The sequence below is a fragment of the Oenanthe melanoleuca genome, chromosome 3 (genome assembly GCF_029582105.1).
Source record: "Oenanthe melanoleuca isolate GR-GAL-2019-014 chromosome 3, OMel1.0, whole genome shotgun sequence".
Taxonomy (NCBI): Eukaryota; Metazoa; Chordata; class Aves; order Passeriformes; family Muscicapidae; genus Oenanthe; species Oenanthe melanoleuca.
The window spans coordinates 46,581,482-46,608,158 of NC_079336.1; the positions used below are offsets into that span (position 1 = coordinate 46,581,482).

Below are 26,677 nucleotides of genomic sequence, written 5' to 3' on the forward strand. Positions count from 1 at the left end.
TTAGGTGCAGAAATCACTGCAATGCAGAAGACTACATTTATTTACAGGCTAATAAAAATATATTATATTCAGCTTAGCTAGGTGTATACATGTTTTGCAAAATGTTCCATCTGCTACAGAAATGAGAGTAACCCATGATGTAATTATGCTTGGACAAATACAATAAATATCTGTATTTTGTTTGATACAATTGTGGATTAACACATATTGAGATGGATACAAACCCTCTTCACTGCCAAGAAAACACTTCTACAAAGGAAATACTACATACAACCTTTGATCAGAGTTAAATTTATTGCCATCAAGCACTTTCCTTATCTTACATGCTTTTAATTAACATTGGTCCCAGATGCCAACAAACACTGTCCACCTTTAGCTTAAAATACAATTGTCTTACTGAAGATTTTAATAGGAAAGGAATTATATACTAAAAAAATTGCAAAATTATCTTTAGAATATTATTTTATTTTTTAAGTAAAAATATATATACACACACAAGTAAACTGTTTTACACTTTAGAAAATAAAAATGGAATCTGAACACCGACTTTCCTCAGAAATTCTTCCAAGTCTAACTCATTCAATCTCTGAGAATCAGCAGGACTGAGTCTTCCAGTTACTGACAAAGGGGAGAATACACATTTGTCCATTGAACCTGGAAATCTCAACTTGCAAAACTTTTCTCAGTTTAAATATTACTCTCTAAGCATTTCAGGATGATTGCAAATAAACCAGTACGTTAGATCAGCTGGTAACAAGCACAGCGTACGTGGAAACAGACTGCAATGTCTGAGCAAAATCCTCCCATCCATGGCTTCCTAAACAAAGATTATAAAATCTGCTGGGAAGGAAATCTGGTGATAATTTACTGCTATCTGATATGTATACTCCCAGTCATTTTTCTCAGCAATTGTTCCTTCTGTTGATCTCATACAGAGATGAAAGTAGAGGGTGAAAGCAGAGAAAAAGTCCAGCAGATAAAGAAGAGAGCACAGCATCATAAGAAACTGGCAGATGAGGAATGTTAGGAAAATAACTCTAGAAACATTCTCCCACTTCAGGCTAAAATTGATCAAATGCATTGAACAGAAAATACAGTGGGCCATGAAGTAAGGAAGAAAAAATAAATTAAAAATTTCACCTTTCCCTCACATAAAGGGAAACTGTACAGGAAAATTGAATGTCTTTTTAAAAAGTTACAAGACTAGTTGGATAAGTCTAATTTCTAAGAACTGCAGGAAGATTTCACACAGCAATGATTTTCAAGGACAAGACGACCACAACTTAGCTTTGAACTGCCCCTTCTTGACAGAAAGGATATTGAGTGTTCCAGGCCACAGACAGTTTCAGAGTGCACTCTGCTTGAGTAGCTGTGGGAAAAACACAAATCTGGATGCAAAAGTTCTGGCAGTGGATTCATCTGCTAACACACAGCCAATGTGTCCTCAAGTTTCTGAAGCTTCAGAAAAAGAAACATGCCTGGGGACCTGTTTCTTCTTCACACAGCTTTATTTTTAAATACTAGTTTCTGTTCAGTGAAAACTGTACAGCCTTGACTATTTTAAAAACCTTCAACAGTATGCTGTATGACGAACACTAGTATAAAAAATGAACCAAATAATGTTACTCCACTGAGTAAGTGGAACTCATGCACACACACACACACACACAAAATGATCGTGTAAATAGCGAAGTTAAGGAATTTATAAATAGCAAAATCTTTGAATAAAGTATATACATTTTTAGGCTTTTTCTATAAACATATATATATAGTGCTCCTAGGAGAGACAAGATAACTGTGTTCTACATCACAACTTAGAACATAAGATTAATTGATGTTACTCTAAAGGCCTTTGAGGTTTTTTTCTTATGTATTTATACCCTACACAGTTAACACTTGCAAAGATGTCTTTTCACATTAGTTCCTCTTTCAATGTACATTTTACATTACAGTTCAACAGCCTGCAGAGCAGTGAACAGGAAAGATGGCACTGCATGCTGAAATAGTAAGTGTGAAGACAATGCAGAGCTTGTCTGTGGAGTGTGCTGCACTTCACCAAGAGAGCTACAAATGGAGCAGGAGAAACTGCTCAAAACACCACCCTCAACCTCCCTATCTGCAGCCACGCTGGGGGCCTTTAGATGCACACCAACAAAAAACTATTTTAAGATACACTGCTCTCACAAAGGGAGTAACATTTTGCTTCAACAGTAAGACAATTATAGGTTAATAGGACTGCCATAACATAACACAGATGGGCCAGGCACCATGTTATTCTGAGAACATCCTGTAAAGTAATGTGCACTCTGTGAACTTCTACTTCTTTAAGGATTATTTTAATGCAAAATGAGTATGTTCAGTACCCATCAAAAGCATTCATCATTTCATAAGGTCAAGCTAATGATGACCAAACAATTCTGCTTTAGCAGTAACCATATCCATTCAAAAACAAACACTAAATTGATGATGCTCAGAAAAAAATACCAAAGGGCACACATTATATTGTGAGTAATTTTTCAATTAATTTCACTTTTAAAACCCCATACTACTCTGTTTAACTACTTTTGGAGCAGGTTTCAAATGAAACAAATGGTGGCGAATTTAAATAAACACAGGAAATCCAAAAACCTCACTTGTAAAACTACCATGGGCTGAACAATCATGATTAGCAAGCACTCCAGTGTTTACGTGGATTTTGACAGTCTATGCTCTCATCTTTACTATTAAAAAAAAAAAAGTGTTTTTTACAGTTACAGTTCAAAAATCCTAAATACAAAACACATGGATGAAATGGAACAAGTGTCCCCCCTATCTGTCTAGGGTTAAAGCACATTTCACACCAAACTGAACATCAGTTGTCCCTTTAAAACCTCCAATGGTCAAAATTAGGCTGGTCACACATTATTCTGCTTCCTTAGGGACATCAATGAGATTAAAAGTGGAACATACTGAGGTCATCCACTTTAAAAATCCCACACTTAGGTGGTACCCCTCTCTTATTATTGAAAGAAATTCATTTTACATGCTGTGTGTTTGATAACTACTGTGTGTCACGCAAAAGACAGTTTTCCACATTTAGAATTGCTCACAATGAAGCCCTGAGGTAACCGCCTTTTTTCCAGGCAACAGTAAAACAGTTCCTTTTGACATTTAATCATCCTTTTACAACCTACACTAGTATATGCAACTTTAAGCAGTCAATATTGATTATCAATTGTTCCCAAAGATGGGATCTGTCCATGCTTTGCTCTTTTTTTTTTTTTTTTTTTTTTTTCTGTTTTTTTTTTTGATTGTTTGGTTTTAGGATAAAGACTCAGCAGAACGGGCTAATTTGGGTGCAGTGTCTTCTAATGAAGCTTCAACTGAATTTCCCAGGTCTCCATTTTCATGTCCATCGATATTTGGCTTCTTATCAAACACTGCAAGTTAAAAAGAAAATTGATTTAAGGAAAGAAGCAATCTTGGGAAGGATAGATCAGTGATCCTTGTTTCAAAAGCTGGAATGTTTGCTGAAATTACCATTAAAATTAAAGCTGACAGGTTTTTAGCAGAATATAGTATGGCAGGAAAATAGGAACTGTTTCTTTGCTTTTCTGATTTAAAAAAATCTATCTGAAGAAGTGACCAACATGAAGTGTTAAGGGGAATTAACAACTCCTAGTCAAAAGCACCAAAATATAAGAATAAATTATAATTTCAACCTTTGGGGAAAACATGACCACAAAAAAAGTTCGTAAGTTAATTCAGTTAATTCAGTGGTATCTAAGTAAACCAGGCCAAACAGTGAGGGACCAACCAGATGAAGTGACAATTAACCTATTAGTAGGTTAATTGAATTGACAGCAGATTAATTTTACAATGAATATAAAAACAGTATTTTCCAGAAATTGGTTTGCATATTGAGACCTCGGAATTAAACTGCATGTAATACATTTTAGAAGGTTTACCTTGTGTGGGTTTGGCATCCACATTTGCATCTTTCCTATGAGAACTTGAATTTGCACCTTCTTCCAATTCATCAAGATATAAACGGTAACGGTGTCCACTCTCATCCTCATATTCCACATTTTCATCATCTGAATCGACTTCTGGAGCAACGTACACTACTTCAAATTCGATTTCACCTCTCTAAAATGCAGCCAAAAATACAAATTTACTTACTACCACACTGCTACCCAGCAAGATTACCAAGATGAGCTAGTTTACTAAATCAAATACACTTACTGTTGTAAACACATTTACAGTTGTGTTGAATATTTTGTATAGGTATCTGAGTTTCCACTGACTAAAGTAGAACAGCTCTATAGCTAAGCTTAACCAAATCTACCCTTATTTCTTATATGTCAGTACATTTCAAACAGTGATTTCTAAAGAGAATGTTTTCTGATAAATTAAGCACACGTGTTCACTGTCTGAAAATGGGAAACAAATCAAGAAGATTCTAGACCACAAAGCATATGAGAAACATTGTTTGGCTGGAGCTGTTCGATCGTAAGAGTAAAGCATACGTCACTAAATAGTGATTTCTGTGGGGCAATGTAATAAACTGATTTTCATCAGCCTTACTGAATAATGATTTGCCAATACGTGCTTAACTGAATCACTACCGACCCAGAATTTTTCTCCTTAACTTGCAAAACATAAGAGGATTAAGTGTAAGGTGATAGAGCCTCAAGAATCACTGTAGCTTAGCATTACACTGTACTTAACAGGAAACATTAAAATTCAAGGTAATTCAACGGGCAGAACACAGAAAGCACCTAAACACGCCTATGGGTAACAGGTCCAAACTGACCTGTTGGGAAAGAATAGTTACAGCTTCTTTATGCTTGGCATCTCTTAGATTAACTCCATTTACTGCCAGAATAGCATCACCAACATGCAGTCCTCCACATCGATCAGCAGGCTGCCCAGGATGGATTTCTGAGATCAGTATTGGAACACCATGCTCCTTCCCACCCTATTAAAAAAAAGCAAATTTTAATTAACTGAGATGCCATTTAACATAAAATTGACATTCAGATAGAAGCTCCTAAAGTACTTATTTCAACTTCTATTTTAGAAAATTAGATATCATTCTTCAAACAAAGAATGTTTAAGAATGCGTGACTGCTTCCCTTAATTCTTCTCCCCACAGAAGAATAGAAAATTTTGAATATGAACTCAAAGCATGCAAATCTGAATACTAATAAAACTGTAAAATCATATACAAACTAATGAAAAGCTGAAAACTTCATTAAAAAAAGCATATCATGCACTATATTGACTTTCAAGAAACAATATTCATATTTAGAATAAAAATATAATAGTCAAAGTTTTCCAAATTTGTTGTAAAAAATTTACACAGCTTTTGTTAGGTGAGAGATGCCAATACAGATACTTTAATAAAAGTTATAATCACAAAAGCTAAGCTTTGGAAGTCAGGTCTCAGATTGTCTCTGCTTTTCTAAATACTTACACCTGAAATCACCACTGGCTAATCTCCTAAAGTGTCTCTATCCTACACATAAGTCAACATCTTAAGTTTAACATGAAGCAGAAATTATCTATTTCCTAATCTATCAAAATGAGTCTTGAAGTTATATGACCATAGTTATGGATTTGTGCAAGCTTTTTTCATTTCTTCCAGCCACACATTTACTGATCCACGTGTTTCACAAAAGTAGGAATACAAACTTGAATTGCTGCTTCTGTGTCATAGAAAATAAATGCAAATACTTACTGTAATTGAAATTCCTAGTCCTTCATGGTCTTCTTTAACTAGCAAAACTTTTCTGATTGGACCAACACCTTGACTCTTCTTTAAGGCATCAGGATCCTAGTTTGATAACAAACATAGCACAAGCATAAATACGGGAACAAAAAACTGATGCATTTCAGCATCTTGGGTTTTTGTAATTACATACAGGCAGTGTTATGAGCAACAGTTTTAGACTAGCTCCAGGCAGGACAAACTAACAGTGCCCCTTTACAGAAAGGGAATGAAATCATAAAAGATTCCTCATTATTCACCCCTGATGAGAATAATTATTTCGATTACTTCACTGCTGATTAATGCACAATCACAGAACTTAACTTCAAAAGAAGGAAATCAGATACATATTAAAAATACTAAGGGACTACATGAAGAAGTGCTGATCACTACTGAAATGTTATATGATGTAAACTCATTTTAAAAGTAACCAAATGACAGAAGATGAGGCAATATATTCCCAAGGAAGAGGTTGCTTGCTCAAGTTTATTTTTATTGTAATAAAAATAAACCACACCAAAAGCCATTGAACACAAATCTAAAAGAGAGACTAAATAGATCAAGGTGGTTTTTTTCCTTTTGATAAGTCACTGATGCCATTAAGCATAGCTTTAAAATCACAAATACATGTTTTTGTCCACCAGTGTATATGCAATTAGCAACATAAGCAGTAAGACCCATCTGAACAAATAAGGTATTTAGAACAGATCAAAGTAAAGCACTTTGCTGAAAATGTCTGGGTTTATGTACTGAAGACTGGGGTGATTAACAGAACATGTGCCAAGCTGGGTGAGTTCTAGCAAAGATACCCATAGTGAAATGCTGTTTAAAGGTTTTGTTTTAAAAAGTGCCTTTAGGAGGGAAAAAAAAACAACCTACAAATAATTCTTTTACAGAGTGTCAATTTATCTGGCCTTTTAATAAAATAAATTAAAATCAATTTCAATCTAATGCTAAAAACTTTATTTTTGCTTTTTGTAAATAAGCTAGATCCACAAAACTAGGCCACAAATTCTGCTGTTCAAGTTGTATTTATACACATAAATATATATATATTTATATCAGAGGCTCAGTTTAGAAAAGGACTGAGTGTTCCTAGGTAAGTCAAAGGAATTGTGTTACCTTCTGTGGCCACGTAAAGGGATATGCTATTCAGCACTGAACTGTCCTTCAGCATACAAAAGAGCAACATATTTACAAGTGACATTTGAAAAAAACACAACACTGAAGTGAAAACAATCACAAAGATAAAGAAGTAACTCATGTCTGGAAATCATGGATGAATGGCTCATCTTTTCAACTTACATGTCCTGGTGGTGCTTGCATTGGCCGTTTGAGATCATTCCGACCTCGACAAGCTCTAATAACAGTTTTGTGGCGGTGAAGGTGTATTTCTGCTTCCAGCTGATTCCACAGCTTGTCGTGAGCAGGTCCTTTCATATCCCGGCCCAGTAACTGGATCTGCTGGACCCTACATAGCGACAAAGAGTAAAGCAATGCTGCTTTATGACTGAAAAAGTAATGCACTGTAGGACTCGTACACCTCATGTGGCTACAGGACATGGTCACGCAGTAACCGGCACAAGAACCCTGGACATTTTTGTTCTTCCTTTGGTTAATTAACTGGAAACGTGAGGCTTTTCCTGCTTAGTCTTAACCTTGAACCTGCCTCTAGGGATGCAAAGGAAGGAAACAACAACAACAACAACAACCATCTTATTCTAGGGGACACGGATTGACCCCACATACCTTCCAGCTAGCTCCTTATCTAAATACTTGGCTGCCAATCTTGCTCCATAAACCTCAGCCTGAAGCACAGCTATGTGTCTACGGAGGGCTTCATTCTCCTTCCTCAGCAACTTCACCTCAGCTTCCAGTTGAGCTTCTTTCACTTTTTCCTTCTTGTTAGCTTCAAGTTCTCTCTCCTTTACAATGACAAAAAAACAAACAAAAACCAAGAAAAGAATGTTAAAAAGCTTTTATCTAATTTAATAATGAAAGAACACTTACTGTTTCTGCATACACAATCTGAAATTATTTTCCTGTGTACAAGACATGCATGCAGGAAAAGAAATTAAAAAAAAAAAAAAGAAAGCAGAGACTCTGGCACTACAGCTAGTGGTTTGCATAATATCCTACACAAAGGTGGCAAAATTTAAATAGCCTGAATATCATCCTTACATTTTCTTGCCTTGCAAATACGAGACTCAAAGTTAAGCAATACTAAAATTTTTTTTTAAATTATGAAGCTATTAAATATTTCAATTTAACTTATTTCAATTTAACTAAATTCTTTAACTATTATTATGATGATGATGACATGGAAACAAAAGACCGTATGTGCTCAAAATGACAATTATTTTCATGCAAACAACCAAGAAATGCCCAGCCAGGGACATTTCCAGATTAGAGTCTGAAGACCACATAAATAAAGCCAAGGATTCTACACGTGAAGATGCCCACCCTGACAAAACTAAAAGAAAATTAGTGCAAAATAGCTCTGTTAAAAAAAACCCAAACAACAACCGAACAAAACAAAAAGAAAACCCACACTAAAACCACACTTTAAGCAAGCTGTCTCCCTCTGGCTTACCTCCTGAAAAAGGAATTACAGAAATGAAACTAGTCCCACATTACTCCATCCCAAATGCACAGAAACTGCATAGTCATTACCTGTTCTATTGCCCAGGGTACTGGTGCAAAAGGAATTAGATTGCTAATCTACAAAATCTACTTTAAGGAGAGCATGCTTGATAACTTGTATCTTTCATATTGTGCTCTGCTTCCCTTTACAAAGTGGGGGAAAAACCCCGCCACAAACCAGGAAAATATTAAAGACACAGGGTCTAATACTGTTTCCTTTCAAAAATGGTTGTCAACTGAAACAGCAATAAAAACTAAGTTCACTATAATGCATTTTTGAAGACAACTGTACCTGTACTAATTACATTGTTAGACAAATTAAACCAGGAAGTGCTACTAAAGAAGCAACAGGACAGATACAAAATTTTACAGAACTGGCAAGACAAATCTGTTATGAAATTGCGCATATGCTATTCACTATTCCAAGCCTGGATATAAAACCATTAAAACGGTCAATATTACCACACTTGAGAAATTACACAAGGTTGGTCCTCCCCAGTGGATTTCTTTTCATGACAGATACATGGAAGTATTTACTCATTTTGCCAGAAAGTCAACTCTGAACTTGATAGACTCTACAGCCTCTCTTACCTGTTAAACACTTTTATCAGCTTAGAAGAACAGAGTACACACCTACGTACATGTTGGTCAAGAATTCTCCAGTGCAGTGCTCAGGAAGAACAGCTCAAAGATTGCTTGAAATCACTGCCATTTTTCACTTCCTCCAGTTCCCATGATGACCCACCTTCAGATCAAGTTTGGCTCCATAGGCATGTTAGAAAACATGTCACACAAAGCCACTTCTGGTCTCTAGCCTTTGGGTTGGGACTGTCTTGTGAAAATGACTCTGCAGCACATCTCTTTCTGAACTGCAGGTTCACTCCTAAGCCAAGAATTTTGACTAATCTGCATTTCAAGAACACGAGTTTCTAAGATTATACTAGTTCTTTCTATTATTATTTTAGTCTTGGGCTTTCATTAAAAGAATTCAAGTGTGCCACCATGCTGTATTGTCTCTGCCACACACTTTGAAGAGTAAGAAAGGTCATAGTTCAGACTCAACAGCTGTTTTACAGTAGCTACAAAGTTCATATACATATACATACAGTGTTCCTGTTAGCTCTGTTCCTATTGTCAATATTGCATTAAGGTGATCTACACAGTAGTATAGGCTCCCTGTTTGTCCACTTTTAGAACATCGTTTATTTGACAAATATAAAAAGACAAAGACTAGAATTTAAGATACACATATATCAACCTCCCTTAGAAAAGTGAGTTGCTGACGTGATCAAAGATGCTTGATTACACCAGCAAATTTAATGCAGCACATTTTACAGTATTTATACTAAGTAGCCTGCCTAAACACCCTCATCCAAACTCAGATTTTCCACTGATTTTCTCTGAATTTGGTTCGACATTTAAATTAAGCAGAAAGCCAAATGTCACATTTCCAGGTAGAATCACTTTTAGTCATGCATTTTAAATGTTACACATAAAATACAAGGTAAATGCAATCCCACAGAAGTCTTTTCTTCTTATTTTCTCCACTGTTATGACTACTCTCTTGTGACAGAGGTACAGAATTACACCCAGAAGCCAATCTTCTATGAACAGTCTCCAACTGATCACCACATGAATTAAAAAAAATAAAATTAAAAGGTTTGCCTTTTTCAGAATCTCTGAAGATGCTCTGAAAGAACATGTCTTGTTTTGAATGACTATCAAAAGATTTGACAAAAGTCTCACAAATGTTTAAAGAAATCAAGGAAGTTAAGTTACAGAATAGTTTTTCACGCTTTCTAGTTTTCATAGATTATGGCATAGATTCTGAAAACAGAAAATGTATTTTCTGTTGTTAATATTAAAAAAAAATTACAGAAATGCTGAAGACTAAAGCTTACAGTTACCAGCTATCCTGCAGCTTTTCAAAAAATCAAATACTGAGTAATGACAGCAAAGCATGTAAAATAATAGAAGTGGAAAAGCTGTTTAAAAACCTTTCAAGTCTATCACTGTGAAAAGGCAAAAGCCAAGTTTGCTTCACTTTTTCTTTATATCTATGAATTATTGAGTTCATATGCTTTTGGCTCCTGCATCAGCCAGTAAACCATATTAAATCATGCCCATAAAAAAAAGGGGAGGAAAAGGAGAAGTTGACAGGATTTTTTTAAAATACAACATGCAGAATACTTCACATTACACTCATAGATGTGTACAGTGTTGATGCTTTAGCAATTGTGTAACACCTTAACATTTTTTGAGATACTGCCAGAACAATCTTTCAGAACGTCAAGCTGCCAGATATCACCCCAAACTAGTTGTAGCAATAATAAACAGAATACATACAAAATTAGGAAAGAGGGCACCACATCTAGAAAAGAAAAATTAAAATGCAAAGGAAATTCTTTGCACAGAATCTTGCCAACTGTTGGGAAGAAGGAACAAGCCAGATCTGTTTTGCCAGTTTCTGAGGCCAACATATATACAAGTTGTTGCACAAAACAAAAGCACTGCTTAAACATAAAAAATACGGCAATCAGCATACTTACCATTTCATCCACAGAAAGGACAGACTTAAGACAGAAGAAGAGAGTTCCATAATTAGAGAAACAGGCAATGGGAACTTCAAGAAAATGCAACAACATAAATTATTCAATCTAAAAGGACTTCACCAGCAAACTGTGCATTTCATAAGATGGCATAAAGAACAAACACACTGCTACAATTCTATTTAGCAACAATTTTGGCATCTTGCAGTGAAATTTCTTAAAAATTTTATTAAAAACTTAACTTCAGTGTGGTATTGAAAACAATACCTTCTCCTAAAATACCAAGAATCTCTATAAATAGCAAGATAATACAATATACATGAAAGAATCACAGAAAATCCACTCTGTAATATAACATTATAGAGGTAATAGATTTTTTTCTCTCAGAAAGAACAACATAATGTGAGTTACAAGAGGGACACAAAGGACAGGCGGAAGTATCAGAAAAGGTATCAAGTGCAAAAATGCAAAACAAAAAATTCAACTAGACAACTCATACTCTTGCAAAGAGTTATTATGATTGCACTAGGAAGATTCCCCACTTCTAAAAATGGATTTGGCCTAAACTACATAATTATCAATTGCTTATCAATCTAAAAATTTTAAAATGTCCTAGTTCACCACTATGTGTAGTTTTACAGATACAGAGTATACACTTATGCTAGGAGTCTAAAGAATCGACATACAAAGTAAGAGAGTCATCCCTCAAAAAAGCAGGAAGTCAATTAGTAGAGCTTTATTTCCCCATTGCACATTCTGTTGATCCAGTTCTTTGCCCACAGAGACCTTCTGACTGCCAGAAGGTCAGCACAACAGTTTCATTTACCCAAACATCAGAGGTCCCATTTTATTGTCATTATTGCCTCCGTTTGCTTGTTCTAGCTTTGCAAACTTTCATAGTTTTCCTTATCTAGAAGAGTTTAAAGTTGAGCTTCTGTCCATTAAAGCTATAAATTCCCTAAAGGCAAAGTACAACAAAACACTAGTTCTCATATTTATAAAAATGAAAAACTAAAGAAAATTAAGCACAGAATATCAATTTCAACACACATAAACCTGAACCAATGTATGCAAAATGTATTTACTGTCACCGGTGGGAAGAAGACTGCTGAAAACATCATGGAAATCTAATATATCTTTAGAAATCATTTATAACAAGGTAAGGAGAAACAAAAAGCTTAAAAGTATTAGTCTCTGTGTTAGTCAGAAGTTAAGTCTAACTAAGAAAATCTGGGGACCAAAATCACAAAATAGTGTTGTGTCAACTTAAAAAATTTTCCACATGTAAACCTGCAGTTTAACACTTACGAAATGCCCGTGATATTTAATGCTTATTTAAAAGCCATGAGAATTATTTAGAGCCCTAAATAAATTTCACCATACTTAGCCATAATTCAGTATAGAATAAATTATATGTGGACAATCCAGAAAATGTTGCTCTTATACTGAATGTACAATTATGTAGACCTAGGAAGACAGCTCTAATCAATTACAGCTTTTGAATTTGAAACAAAAAGAATTTGGGTTACTCCTGTTGTTCAGTGATTAACCTAGACATCCTTTAAAATTTATAGTTTACTACTGTGTTTTATTGTACATTAATTAATGTCAAAATATCAAAAACAGCAAAAGAGACTAATGATTCACATATGTTGGGAAAAGGTATTTGCAACTGAACTGTGAAGCAATTTTAGAAAGTCAGAGACAGACTTTGATTCACACCAACACTTAAAAACCACATGTATGCAACGCTAATCTACTTTTTTAGAGAGAGCTTGAATACTATTAGAGCCTGAATCTGTGGTGTGGCTAGTAACAAGGCAGTCTATGCTCAGGTTATCAGTCAATGCCAACTAGCTGCTTCTATTACAGTCCTCTTATCTTTTGCAACTTCAGTCTTCAGGAAAGCTTTATAAATCACTAAAACATCTTCTTTTTTTACATTCAGAAACCACAAAAAATGGTTTATTTAAAAAAACAACTTCTTAAATCCTTATTCTTACTCTGATGTTATTAATCTTATTTTAATGGTTGCTACCAACCAACTATAAATGCTATTTAAAAGCAAAAAAGTTAATATTTTTAACATGAAAGTTTGGTATCAGCTTATTTACACTTTTCAAGGAAGAAGTTCAGCCAGGAGAGGAAGAAGAATAATATAATCCCACATTCAAGTTGCCATACTCACCAGTTTTGCCTTAATAGCCCCGGAGTCAACATTCTGACCAGTCTTAGCATGTAGCTGAAGCTGAACAGCATGGAGCTGCAAAAGCTGATCGTGCACTTCCTTTTCCAATACTGCTTTCTCTGCTTGTGTTTCTGTCAGTTCAGACTTCAGATCAACCAACTGTGCCTGTGAAGATATAATCCATCATAATAATGAGAGCAAGGATTAAATGGGGTCACCAGAACTGTGGCATTTGCTGGTTCATGGATGCTGTACATGGTGCAATACAGGCTAAGAATACCTGCTTCACACACTCCTCTGTAGCCCAGCTTTAACACTGGATCATTTGCAGGATTTTCTCTCCAACTTGCCACAAAATTCATGCAGCCACAGAACCAGCATCAAATGACCATATTGCCAGGAGTAACAACAGCTGAGCTTTCCCTCACGCAGATAATGGCATGTGATGCTGATGTCCACTTCAAAACAAGGCAATGGCATTAAACCTATGTGGGATTTACACCCTTAGCAATGTAAACACAATTTAAAATTGCAAAATTATTAATCTTACTGAAAAAAATTGCTTAAAGCAGAGTGACAATTATTTATCCAATGCTGAAGTCAAATAATCCTATTTACAGCTGGTCTATTATCAACAGTTTAACTAAAATAGAAAATTAGTTGGGTAAACCAGAGCCATGAAATGCCCCTAAAATGCATATTTAGAAAACAAGAAATAGTTATTAACTCTTGAAAAAAAATGGTTTTGAAACATTTTAAAAACAGTTTTCATGTAGGGTTTCTGTTAAAAAGCAAAAATCTGCAATGAAAGAACAAATACTAACATGTTTACAAAGTCACCTGTTATCCAACTTCAAGCAGCATTTTCTAAGATAAACTACATTTAGATAAGTTTTAAAGCTACTATTAGTCAAAAAAAAAACACAGAATATGGTTTCAGGGGATTTTTAGGTAAATTCCCAGAGTGTGTTTTTGCATGGAAAAGATTTGGAACTAAAGACCAAAATGAAAAAGCGACTAATTCTTTAAAAATGCCCTCTCATATTAAAGCAGGGTATTTCAGGTATTTTAATAACATTATACTAACATTCAAATTAACAGTGCAACTCAAGTTGTAAGGCAACTTGGTATGAAACATCTGTATCCGTTAATGAAAAAAAACCAGGAAGGATTTGACTATAAGTAGGGAGGACTTACTGGGTCTAACTGCAGGTACGTAATTTAGATGGACAGCCTCCCCAAGCTTCCAGAGTAATTCAGAGATAAGTAGGCACTTCCACAGGTGACTCAGAGCACCTAGAGTGCAATTGATGAGATGGATCCAGCCAACCTCCAGATTGTGGCTGCCAAGAAGAACAGTCTCCCTTCCGGCCTCTTGACTATGCCCTTCAGTCCCACATCTCTGGGACTGAACAGAACAGAACTGCCTCCCGCTATCCAGCCCAGCCTCGAACACATGCAGGAATGGGACACTCCAGACAAGCTGTTCTAGTGCATCACCACCCTCACAATAAAGAATTTTTTCCTATTATCTAATCTAAACATACTCTCAGCTTGAAACCACTGCCCCTTGCTCTGTCACTGCACGCTCTTGTAAAAAGTCCCTCTCCCATCTTTCTTGTTACCTCCCTCCAGGAACCATAAGGCCTGGATAAATAAAGAGCACAAAATAAAAAAAACCCGAAATTATAAATTGTAAGAGCATATATCATGAAATGAGTCTGTATATACATTATGAAAAGTCATAAATCTATCCCCAGGAACAGATGCAGGCACAAGAGTCATACAAATATGCAAACACAACAAGCAGCTTTCATATCCTGAGATGATCTATGAAGGCTGACAAATCTTTATGTTACTTCACGGAAGTCCTGCATTCTCAGCTTGGCCAGCTCACTTAATATTGGTCTTACTAGTACTGGTTTTTTATCCAAATTCCTTCCATTTGTTATAAAGAAAACATATGAAAAGACTGCTGGAAATTCAACCTATCTTCAATTTTGGAAGTTACTCAGTAAAAACCAGGGGTGGCGCAGAGACAGCAGATGAAATCATAAGCACAAACAAGGACTATCAGTGAGGCTATTCCTTCCCAGAGCACCATTCACAGCATGAGGCAAGGGCTTTGCAGAAAATGATGGTGTCAGATAATATTATATTTAAATTTCTATAAACATAATAGGATAAACACAAGGATAAACTAATGCTGCACAAGGAACTGTACTAATCTTTTAATTCGAATGTACTCTCCAACAAGACTGTCAAAGAGAGATGTCATTCACTTTAGTGGTCACCTGCAACTACCCTAGAATTCGCAGAGAAGTCAGCTGGGGGCAGAAACACAAACATCCACCCACAGGAGGCCATTGGGCTTCATGGTTAGGCGAGTTCAGGAAGAGCCACCAAACAAGAAAAACAGAACAGAAACTTTGAACGGGGAACAATGAGGGGCAGAGGTTGAAGAGGAGTTAGTGTGTTCACATTCATGACCTCCTCTTAACTGTAACTTGCTGATTCAGCCAAAAATGGAACCCTTCTGGGCAGAATAGAACTGTGCAGATCAGCAATTACCATTCACTAGCAAGCACCACACTGCAAGGTTACACCTTAGTTTCTGCTCCCTTCTTTGTATCTCTGCCCCAGCCAATGCACAGCAAACAGCACAACCAGACTGGTCATGGAAGTAACATTTAATCATGAAAATCTACAGCTACACCTACATGAATGAAGCAGGCAGCATGAAGTTATAGCTTCAGATTATCACCACAGGCTACTTCTAAATAAATAAATTCTAAATAAAAGTCTACAACTCAAGTAAACTGGAGATCTTGGTCAAATTCACAAAACAGCAAAACTCAACGTTTACCTTCCACACAATCTAACATCCAGATGATACCAGAAAAATAGCTTAGAAAGGCTAACATTTAGTCAATTTTGGCAATAGTTTGCCATTTACCAGGTGTTTTGTATTTCTCAAAGGTCTTACAGCTATGAAAATTAAATGCCAGTTTCAACTGAAATAACACAAGAATTTATAAACTACAGATTTTATTCCCACAGAAGACAAAAGAAAAGAAATCATGGCATTAAGCAATTAATATTTCTTCCACAGATTATGTCAAAAATTTAAAAAAAAGATTTAAAAATCTCTAGGCAAAAGAGCCCAGACAATGCCCTATTTTTAATCAAGTTATTTCCTGTTCAAGCAGATACATATTCTTTAAAAAAATTAGTTTTTTACAATTATCTTATACAGAATATGTATTTTAAACTGTCAATAAAATAAAGGCTATCTTAAACGCTGAGGTTAATTGCATTTATAGTCATGGAGTTCTTAAAATCTTAACTAGTGCTATCCATCAGGAGTCCTAAATCAAAATATTAGCATTTAAGCCTCTTCCAATTAATTTATATAATATTTTTCGTAAGATGGTCTGAACTCTCACCTGTACATTTTTCACAGAAAAGTGACCCTTAGTCATTCTAACAGAATAATCAGAATAACTAACCAAAAATAATTTATTTCTAGTATATCTTAGAGACACACTCAAAGATCACTAAGTTTATACATTGTAAAGAACAAGAACGTAGACCTTACCCTGAACAACTTACAATGTAAATACATCAAGAAAAGGAGGAATAAATGTAAAAGAGAAGAAAAAACACAGGTATTTCTGTGTAGAAGTGCACAACAGGAAGCAGACAGATGCTAAAACCACAAGTTATGTATGACTGCTCAGAAGCATCACTGCTTGAATGAGGCATTAGAAGATGGAAATACTATGACCTCTGAAGATCTAAAGCATGAGGGGGAACACACAGAAACCGAGAAAACTTCAGTAAGTGGGATGATGGTGACTTACCATGGTGACAGGAAACAACCTCCACCACTGATAGGGAAAGCAGCTGCAGGGGGGTGAGGAGAAAACTGAGAGATGGCATCATTAGATAAAATAACGACAACAGGGTTAGCTTCGGGAAAAGATTTTTCATTTTCTGAGCTATCACTGCAGTAACTTCTGCAATTGACAAGAGTTCCATTTGAGTGAACAGATATAAAAGATATCTATGACTTACATACAGCCCAGACACGAGCACTCTAAATGGAGCCAAGTTGAGTTGGGAAGCTGGGTCATAGCCCTGCATACTATTAGGGCAAGACAGTCACATTATTCACCATATCAAATAAAAATGAGAGGAAGAACTGAATTATCTCAAAGTATAATGAATGCAATTCTTGGTATATGAATTTCTAGCTCAAAAAAAGTCTAAGCAAAATTCAAACACAGTAGGAAACTCAGATTTTTCTGCAAAAGGAAGCTAGATACATACAGAAGCATCTATTACAAGTTTCAAGTGACTAAGTCATAAGCCAAGCACTCATCAAATGCCTTTAGTTTTTATTTAATTTTGTACCTTTAGGGTACACTCACTTAATTCTTATGCCAAGCCTTCTAAACTCATAAAGGTATGAAGACTGTCTTTCTAAAGATTATTTTTTCCCACCATATAATCTTCCATTGCCAGAAGCTAGGAGTTCATTTCAGAATTTTTTAGTTACCTAAACAAGGCCATCTGGTGCCATCTTTTTTATCTCTATGTCTACATTTCTCCCTATTTAATCTTCCTTCCCTGTTGATTTGAACTGAATTAATTTTCAAGATACAAATGAATCTATTAGAGGGGTGAAAGTGTGTATCATTAAAGTTCCTAAAACATACAACTTCTACGCTAAACTAGTGTAAAAGTAAGAAAGAGTGACAGATCAGTGCCCTTTTAGAGGGAGAAGTGGGAAGAGTCAGATCTTTAGCTACCTTGTTTAATCCACACAGAAACAGAAGCTAACAGCCTGGTGTACAGGCAGCACACATGTTCTGAGCAAAAGACTGAGCTGCTGCCTTGTGTCCAGCCAATTAACCAAAAAATGTAGGGATAAAAAGGCAAAGGAAAGGATGCTGTGGAAACTCCCAGATCATGCAAGAAGAGAACAGGAAGTACCTGACTGAGGTCTTAGTGATTTGAGAAAGTGCTCAACGATTCCATTCCCCACAAATCACGAGATTTCCAAGCTCTATTGATTCTCTTATTAATAAAACACTTCTTGTGTACATATATACATTTAATAGTTAATCTTAAAGGACAGGTCCTTATGTATCTTGCTATGGGATCAAACCAAAATTCACAGACAAATTAAGCTTATGAGGTGGTTTTATTTCCTCAGCAGCATGTCCTTATGTAATTTATACTAGACTCCATAAAATTTACCAACATATGCATTTATGTATTTCAAAATTCACTCCTGATCAGGACTATTAACCTTCTGATTTAAAGACTGCAGGACCCAGGATCATGAAACACAACAAAGCACACTACAATGCTGCTATTACTCCATACTCTTGTCCCAGCATATGCATAAAAAACCAGTATAAACATCAAGATATGACACTAGCATATTGGCTTATAATTTCATTCTTGTGGCATTTTTTTAAAAGATAAACGTCATTTAAAGGCAAATGCAGGTAAAAAAATAAAAATCTTTACTTGTGCTTTACAAACAATGAAATCATTATTCCTTAGTCTTCCCATAACATTACACAAGTGCAGGACAGAAAACAATTTTTCAGAACATGAGAGCTGCAGCTCCTACAGCCTGCAGATACACACTCAGACACCAGGTACACAAAAACAACAACAGAGCCTGCATGCACAGCCCACATACTGCCAAGGTTTCATGGTCCCCTAACTTTGCACCAGACCCTTGATGCAAAGTAGCTGGAGCTCTTATTACACTTCTCTAACTCCTTGGAGAAAGGATTGTGTCCATTACCTCACGAGTACCATTTCACCACTCTGCCTACAGCTCTCCAAAAGACAAGAACAGTCTACTCTTCCTCAGTCTTGACTATTTGATTCTTCCTGTCTACTAAGCAGCATTTGCTGCAATTTGTCAAACCCTACTCAGTTCAATTAACTGCTCTGAATGAGGAACCATGCAACAGAGCAGAGTCCTGTTTAAACTCAGGGTGCTCCCTGCAAAATTAAACAACGTGACAGCACCGCACAAAGTGAGTTTCTGAATAGATGATACACTTAGAAACTGTATTTTTTATTATAATCCCCCCAATTTTCACCACAGTGCTTACCACTTGTCAAAGATGAATATGTTTCAAGATATTACTGGAAGACTATTAGATTATATTATAAGATTATCAGATTATATTAAAAGCCTTTATTTCATTATTATTGTGATCCCAAAAAGGACCTTTGAGACTTCAATTCATAGCTTATACTAAATTTAACAAAATAGTCTTTATCATGTGGTTAATAAGAACATGAACAACAAAATTTATGACTAATGATTCCCTAAATAAACAGTATGGTAACATAGCTATGTAAGTAGTCTTGGTAAAAATGCAGTGTGTGATACTGAAGACACAAATGAATCATAAATTAATTTAATCCATTTTCATTGTATCCCATAGAGAAGACAAAGGACATAAGACAAATGAGTTGCTCCATTTCTCAGGTTCTGTTCTAGTCCTGACAAAACATTCAGGGTCAGCAAATTAAAAGGATGCAAAGAAACACTCCTACTTTTTTATCTTCTCTGCTGAAGACCATTCTGGACATGCAATTATCTGCACACTTTTCCTCCAAACAATTAAAGGCTAAATAATAGTACCACATCTTAAATAAAGCATCTTAAAAATTTGGTTTCCATCTACATACCTGGATACATTCACCAACATTTTTATGCCTGTGAGTGATCTTTTTTACCTCTATCATTAAAATATCAGCTACTGTGTCTCACTACTGTTTTACTTTGTGCTTTACTGTTTTATTCTATTTACATCTACTTACTTAAGAAAAAATTAATTTTTTTTTTTTTATCACTTTGTTGACAGGGACAAATATCTGACTGCTTCACAATTACTACTTTTGTCAGGTTGTTCTTGGTTCTAGTTGCTGATCAAGAAGACATAAATCTGTTCCCAGAAGTCATATTGATAGTTTTACTGTCATTATTTTAAAATTCATACTACCTATGCAATGTAACTCAGTAAAAAAACCTAAGAAATATAAACTAATATACTGGTTTCCTCTCACTTTCTCTTTGGCAGGTCCCAACAAATGAGACAGAAAAGGAAAATACTTTACCACATACAGACTGAAAATTAAGTAGACTAGTTAAATTTGTATAAAAGTATATAGGCTTCTGATACCGAAAAATATGAATTGATTACGGGCATAACTGTAACTAGAAAGGGCATAATGATTCTGATAGAAGTTATATGTATCACACCAATGACAACTCAGTATATAAGCTGACTGGAAAAATGCATATAAATTTAAATTTCCTGAATATGTGAAAAATACTTACATTTTACGATATCAAATTAGCTGGATCAAACCTCACTCCATTGATACTTTAGAAATAATATACTTTATCTAGTACCAAGAGATTTCTATTCCAAAAGAGAAAAAGTATTAAAAGTCCAATTTATAAAACAATACCTCAGTAACTATTGGAAATACTAATGACATTTGAAAAAAAGTAAGAAGCTATTGCAACTATTCTATATGTGTGTATATACATACCTCAAATGGACAAAAAATATCTTGGTCTTCAATAAGTCCATTTCTCACTACCAAATACAGGAGAGATGCAAAAAAACCCCCAAAAACCCACCTAAAAACCTTCCTAAGAAGGTGTATGCCCCTACCTTGATTAAAGCACTGCCAAATAACAGAGCAGGACTGTACCTCTGCAGTGTGTCCCACAAGATGGACTTGCATGCTTATGGAAAGCCACCATACACACAAAGCCACCTAATTTTCCAGTTTGCAGTTGGGATTTTTTAAAATATATACATCTTCATATTACCCACATCACTCTGTATGTGCTTTATAGTTTACAAGTTACTTACAGAAGAATTCAGCTTACAGAAACATGTTCCTCTAAACATGCTGAATCCAACTTAATCACGGACATAAAACTACATTTAACTTCTTAGACATACATGTTTTCCTTAGCTTAGAATATACACAGGCTTAACACATCTGCCAAGATACAGGGTGTGCTCTACCAAACATTCCTTTCTAGCTTGTTCATTTAAAATCGCAGAATCAGATTGGCAGTCAAAGTGCGAAAGTTAAAGTCAAGCTCAGTTTTCACTGGCACATTGACCTGCTTCTTTTATTTCCTCAAAACTGCATATACTCAGATTTTTTTTTTAAATGGACATTTAGACAATGTCATAGTCAAGCAATAGTCAAACAGGAACAACAAAACCTATGCACTGCTTCTCAGTTAAACATTTTCTAAAATCTCACACACTGACCACCTGCCTGCATCTGCTGATTCATATGGTTTGCCAACAGAAAATCACAAAAAATCTCCTTTAAAATGTCTGTCACCATTTCAAAAAGACTGAGATCCTTGTTATCCTACTGACAAGATACACTTCTCCATTAGTTCATGATGAAATGGGGCTGATCCCAGAAAAGACAGTGTATTGCCAAACACCATTTTTTTCTTCCCTTTGACAAGCTACTTAATTCAACTCTGTCCTACTGTGACCAGCAGGAAAATTATGAAAACAAATCCTCCCCACAACATATTAGTTTAATTTAACACTGCAAATATTATAAGCACAGTGGAAAATTTATAAACTTTCACAACCCTAAGAACAAATAAATTTATTTTCATGTATCCCCTGTGCATCTGCAATACCTTCTGGCTCCTGCTAAAAATAACCTGGCCAAGAATTGCCAACATACAGCTGCCTCTTTGGAAACTACTGTCTTCCTGGAACACTTCTTTCATTATCCACTAACATCCTTCATACAATATTTTACCTAGACTCCTCTCTCTAGCAGTAGATATACAGCAAGAAGGCAACAATTTTTTTGGGAAGTCCTACAGCAGGAGCTTCCATCCACCAAACCTCAAGCTGTGCCTCTTAAAAGCGATTGTACCAATCAGAGAATGCATATTAAGCTGATAAAGTGGATAAATCAAGTCTGAACTGCATTTCTTTATTCTTGCCTGCAATGTTATAAAAAGATTCAACAATTTTTGGTTGATGAAATGGTATCCACAAACAACAGAATGATATTTGTAACTTTTTGCTGTTTTCCTTTATGAAATAATATCAGTAAGAGGAGTCAAATGCAGCTGCAGGAGTAAACTTAGACAAACTTAGATTCAGTCCAAGTATTATTTTAATCCAAATAAATAATTTATTTGTATTATTTTAATATTTCTCAAGATGGATCTAATTTATTAGCTTGAATAAGTGTACCAAAGTAAACTATTACAGAGGACATTTTTGTGACTATGACAAAAGCTTTGTATTAAAATATAAAAGCAGTATAAAGTTACTTGAGTGAGTTCTTAAGAAATGATTGCAATCTTAAAAGTTACATGAAGCACAGTAACTCTCATAAAAAAGAAGTAAAACCACCAGTCACATCCTAAATGCCAGTATTGATGTTAGTGGCTTCTTTCAAAATACGTAATTGTACTCTACATATTGGTCAGTGGGGCTTTTGATTAGAAATCTGTACACGTAAGAAGACAAGACACTCATTTTCAACAGAGCAGCTCCATCTTTTGGAGATTTTAAATGGCAGCTTTTATTTCAAGTTTATGACTCCAATAAATACAAGGTCCTAAAATTAACAACCTTCACGGCAATACTAAAGCCTTCTAAAGGTCTATTTGAAAGATAAAAACTCCTTTATATGTCTGAGGCTTAATACTACTCACAGTAATAAAAATACTTTATAAAGTAAGACTTTTCATTCACTTCCAAAGCACTCATTCTAGATTACCAGTATCATTTTTATCAAACAATTACTCAAGTATGTAGATATACATAATAATTATGATAATTATTAGCAACTGCTAACCGGGCTACTTTGCTCTTCAACTCATAAGAGCTGTATGTACAGATCTTCAGTTCTTTCTGTGTCCTGATGATTTTAATTAGATACAAAAAACCTTTCAGCATCCGAGTTATATAATTTCCTTTCAAAATATTTAAGCTTGAAACAACCTTTCAAAGAAATCCATTCTCTTAAAATAATCTGAAAACTCACTTGGTTTACAGGCCTGTATGCAACAATCCACCATGCCTGTGCAATATGCAATAAATTCGGATTATCTACCATAATCTAGGTTGGTACTGTATGTGTTTATGCATATGTGTGTCTGCCTGTGTTTCTATATATATATATATATATATATATATATACTGCTCCAATACTGAAACATATAAGACAGCATAACAACATCACTACAGTAAGCATTCTGGTGAAACAAAGAATGAGATGAAAAAAACTCCTACTTTAACGAGACCTTTGCTCTACTCTGAAAAATCCTGCTCCTCTATAAAATTCCACAAGTCCTTTAGCATAACAATGTCTTCACACCAGGAAGAACCTGATTAAAACCAAAGACAATCTACTTACTTTACTTCCTCCTGAAAGGCACACCTTCAGAATAGCAACTTACTGCTTGAAGAGTCTAAAATTCTTTTTTTATAATAAGTGTAACACAAAGGACTGGAAGAAGGGAATTCTGTCTATTGAAGCTCTTACCAAGCCCGTATTTTCGCGGTGTCTCAGAATCCCCCTTCTTACTCCTATATCCTTACAACTTAAAAAGAACAAGCAATAGAAGTCTAAAATGTATGGCCTACAAGAGACAATGAAGAAAATGGAAGGGTTTAGTCCAGGGAAAAGGTAACTGAGGAATAAACACCAGAAGCCTTCTAATTGTAACTAAAAGACAAGAGGGGAGCTCACATTCACACCTGCTGAGGACACCACAAATAACACCTACTAAACCAAAGACATTCGGGTTGGATAGATATAAAATGTCCATGAAGTTCTCCAGAATCTCCTTTCAGAGCACTCCAGCTCTTTCACAGGCCAAAGGACCTGCAGCCCAGCCTCTCAGCAGCATCAGGACCCGGTAACTTGGCTCTGACTTCTCCCACTCTGACTGAAACTGTATCAGGCATGAAGAAATCTTCCAGCAGGAAGGCCAGTTATTTATTATTCTCCTCACAGAATGTGCGACCCCTGCTATTATTTCAGTCGCTAAGCTTGGCAGAGAGCTCTCTCTCTGATCTACTTTGAAGTGTGAAGGAACAAGAGGACCTGTCAAAGTCCATCCCCAATCCACTTTTCTGTTTCTTTTACTTGTAAGGAGGAACAGTGCCCTCATTTTGACTACTAACTCCAAGGTTTAAGCACCTCGATCTTGTCTCTGTCCCTTCTTTAACAAGTTTTTCCAAATTCACAGAATCTAGGAATCAATTAAGCTGGAAAAGAACTCTGGAATCGTCAAGTCCAACCTGTGACCAAACACCACCATGGCAACCAGACTAAGCCTTTCCTTAAACACCTTCAGGCATGGTGACCCCATCAACACCCTCCACAGCACATTTCAGTGTCTAACCAGCCCTTCTGAGAAGAGCCTTTTCCTCATGTCCAAGCTAAACCTCCCCTGGAGCACTCTGTCCTTTCGTCCTGACTCACTGCAAAGAGAAGACCAGTCAGCAGCATCTGTTGCCCAAGATTCCTGCTTTCAACATCACAGAGAACTCCTTTGGCACGCACCGCTCCATGCCAGAGCTGGAATTATCAAACCCACAGGGAGCCGCGGCCAGGCCCGAATCCTAAAACCTGGGGCCTGGCGAACCTTCCTCAGCTGCTTGTGGCAGGGAACGAGCATCCCCGGCATGTGCGGGGATGCGCCCCGGCCGGCCCGGTGCCAGGGCAGCCCCCTCCTCACCTCCAGCTTGTGGTTGATCTGGGACACGGTCTGAGCCTTGTGGCACAGCTGGGCGAAGCACGAGCTCAGGCTCGTCATCTTCTGCCGCCCCTCGTACGTGATGTCGGCCTGGTCGGGGTCGATCTCGCCCAGCAGCAGGTCCACGTCCACGAACGCCTTGTCGAACTCCTTCTCCAGCACCTCCAGCCAGCGGAACATGGACACGCCGCCCGCCGCCACCGAGGCCGGGCCGGCTGGGCCGGCCGCGCCCGGACCGCAGGGACCACCGCCCGCCGCCGACATGCTGCTGCTGCTGCTGCTGCTGCTGCTGCTGCTGCCCTGCCGCCGCCGCCGCCGCCCGCTCCCCTCACACGGCACTGCCCGCGCCGCTCCCCCTCCCGGCCCCGCTCCCGCCCCGCAGGACGCGGCCCCGGCCCCGCTCCCGGCGCCGCTCCCGGGGCAGCCACGCAGGGAGCGCGGGGACGCGCGTGCGCGGCGGGCGCGGGGCCGCCTGGCGGTGTGGCAGGCAGCGCCGGCCGAGCGCCGAGCCAGCGAGCGCCCGCCCGCCGGCAGGGGGCGCTGCGGGCCCGCGCCAGCTGCGTCTAGGGGGGGATCGCGGGCTGTGAGGGGATCGCCGGGTGTGAGGAGATAGCTGCGTGTGAGGGGATCGCGGGCTGTGAGGGGATCGCGGGTGTGAGGAGATAGCTGCGTGTGAGGGGATCGCGGGGTGTGAGGGGATCGCGGGTGTGAGGAGATAGCTGCGTGTGAGGGGATCGCGGGCTGTGAGGGGATCGCGGGTGTGAGGAGATAGCTGCGTGTGAGGGGATCGCGGGGTGTGAGGGGATCGCGGGGTGTGAGGGGATCGCGGGTGTGAGGGGATCGACAGGTGTGAGGGGATCGCGGGTGTGAGGGGATCGCGGGGTGTGAGGGGATCGCCGAGTGTGAGGGCCGTGGGTGTGAGGGGATGGCTGCGTGTGAGGGGATCGCGGGGTGTGAGGGGATCGCGGGTGTGAGGAGATAGCTGCGTGTGAGGGGATCGCGGGGCTGTGAGGGGATCGCGGGCTGTGAGGGGATCGCGGGTGTGAGGGGATCGCCGGGTGTGAGGGGATCGCGGGGTGTGAGGGGATCGCCGAGTGTGAGGGCCGTGGGTGTGAGGGGATGGCTGCGTGTGAGGGGATCGCGGGCTGTGAGGGGATCGCGGGCTGTGAGGGGATCGCGGGCTGTGAGGGGATCGCGGGGTGTGAGGGGATCGCGGGTGTGAGGAGATAGCTGCGTGTGAGGGAATCGCGGGGTGTGAGGGGATCGCGGGCGTGAGGAGATAGCTGCGTGTGAGGGGATCGCTGCGTGTGAGGGGATCGCGGGCTGTGAGGGGATCGCGGGTGTGAGGGGATCGCGGGGTGGGAGGGGATCGCCGAGTGTGAGGGGATGGCTGGGTGTGAGGGGATGGCTGCGTGTGAGGGGATGGCTGCGTGTGCGGGGATCCCTTCGTGTGAGGGGATCCCTGCGTGTGAGGGGATCCCTGCGTGTGAGGGGGATGGCTGCATGTGAGGGGATGGGGGTCCGGGGGTGTCGAGGATGTCCCCGTGTCCTCCCCGTGTCCTTCCTGTGCCCTTCCCGCGACCCCGTCCTGGTCACCCGGAGCGTCCTCGGGCATATTATTGCAACTACGGCTATTTTTATTGTTGTTTATTGTTATATAGTCTATACAGACCTATGCTAAGTTGGTTTTAAGACCATATTCTTAAAGAGTAAGGATATGT

The 26,677-nt window shown here is 38.0% G+C and overlaps 1 protein-coding gene across 1 annotated transcript; it reads right to left on the bottom strand.

Moving 5' to 3' along the window:
- On the bottom strand, positions 1–25,234 carry GOPC (golgi associated PDZ and coiled-coil motif containing). The gene is made up of 8 exons (XM_056487934.1): positions 24,939–25,234; positions 13,133–13,297; positions 7,502–7,677; positions 7,058–7,223; positions 5,723–5,818; positions 4,796–4,960; positions 3,948–4,128; positions 1–3,419 (listed from the first exon to the last, which is right to left on the bottom strand). Exons 1-8 carry the CDS (start codon positions 25,218–25,220, stop codon positions 3,301–3,303), a joined length of 1,350 nt encoding a protein of 449 aa, XP_056343909.1. The 5' UTR covers positions 25,221–25,234; the 3' UTR covers positions 1–3,300.
- Positions 25,235–26,677: the final 1,443 nt, after the last annotated feature.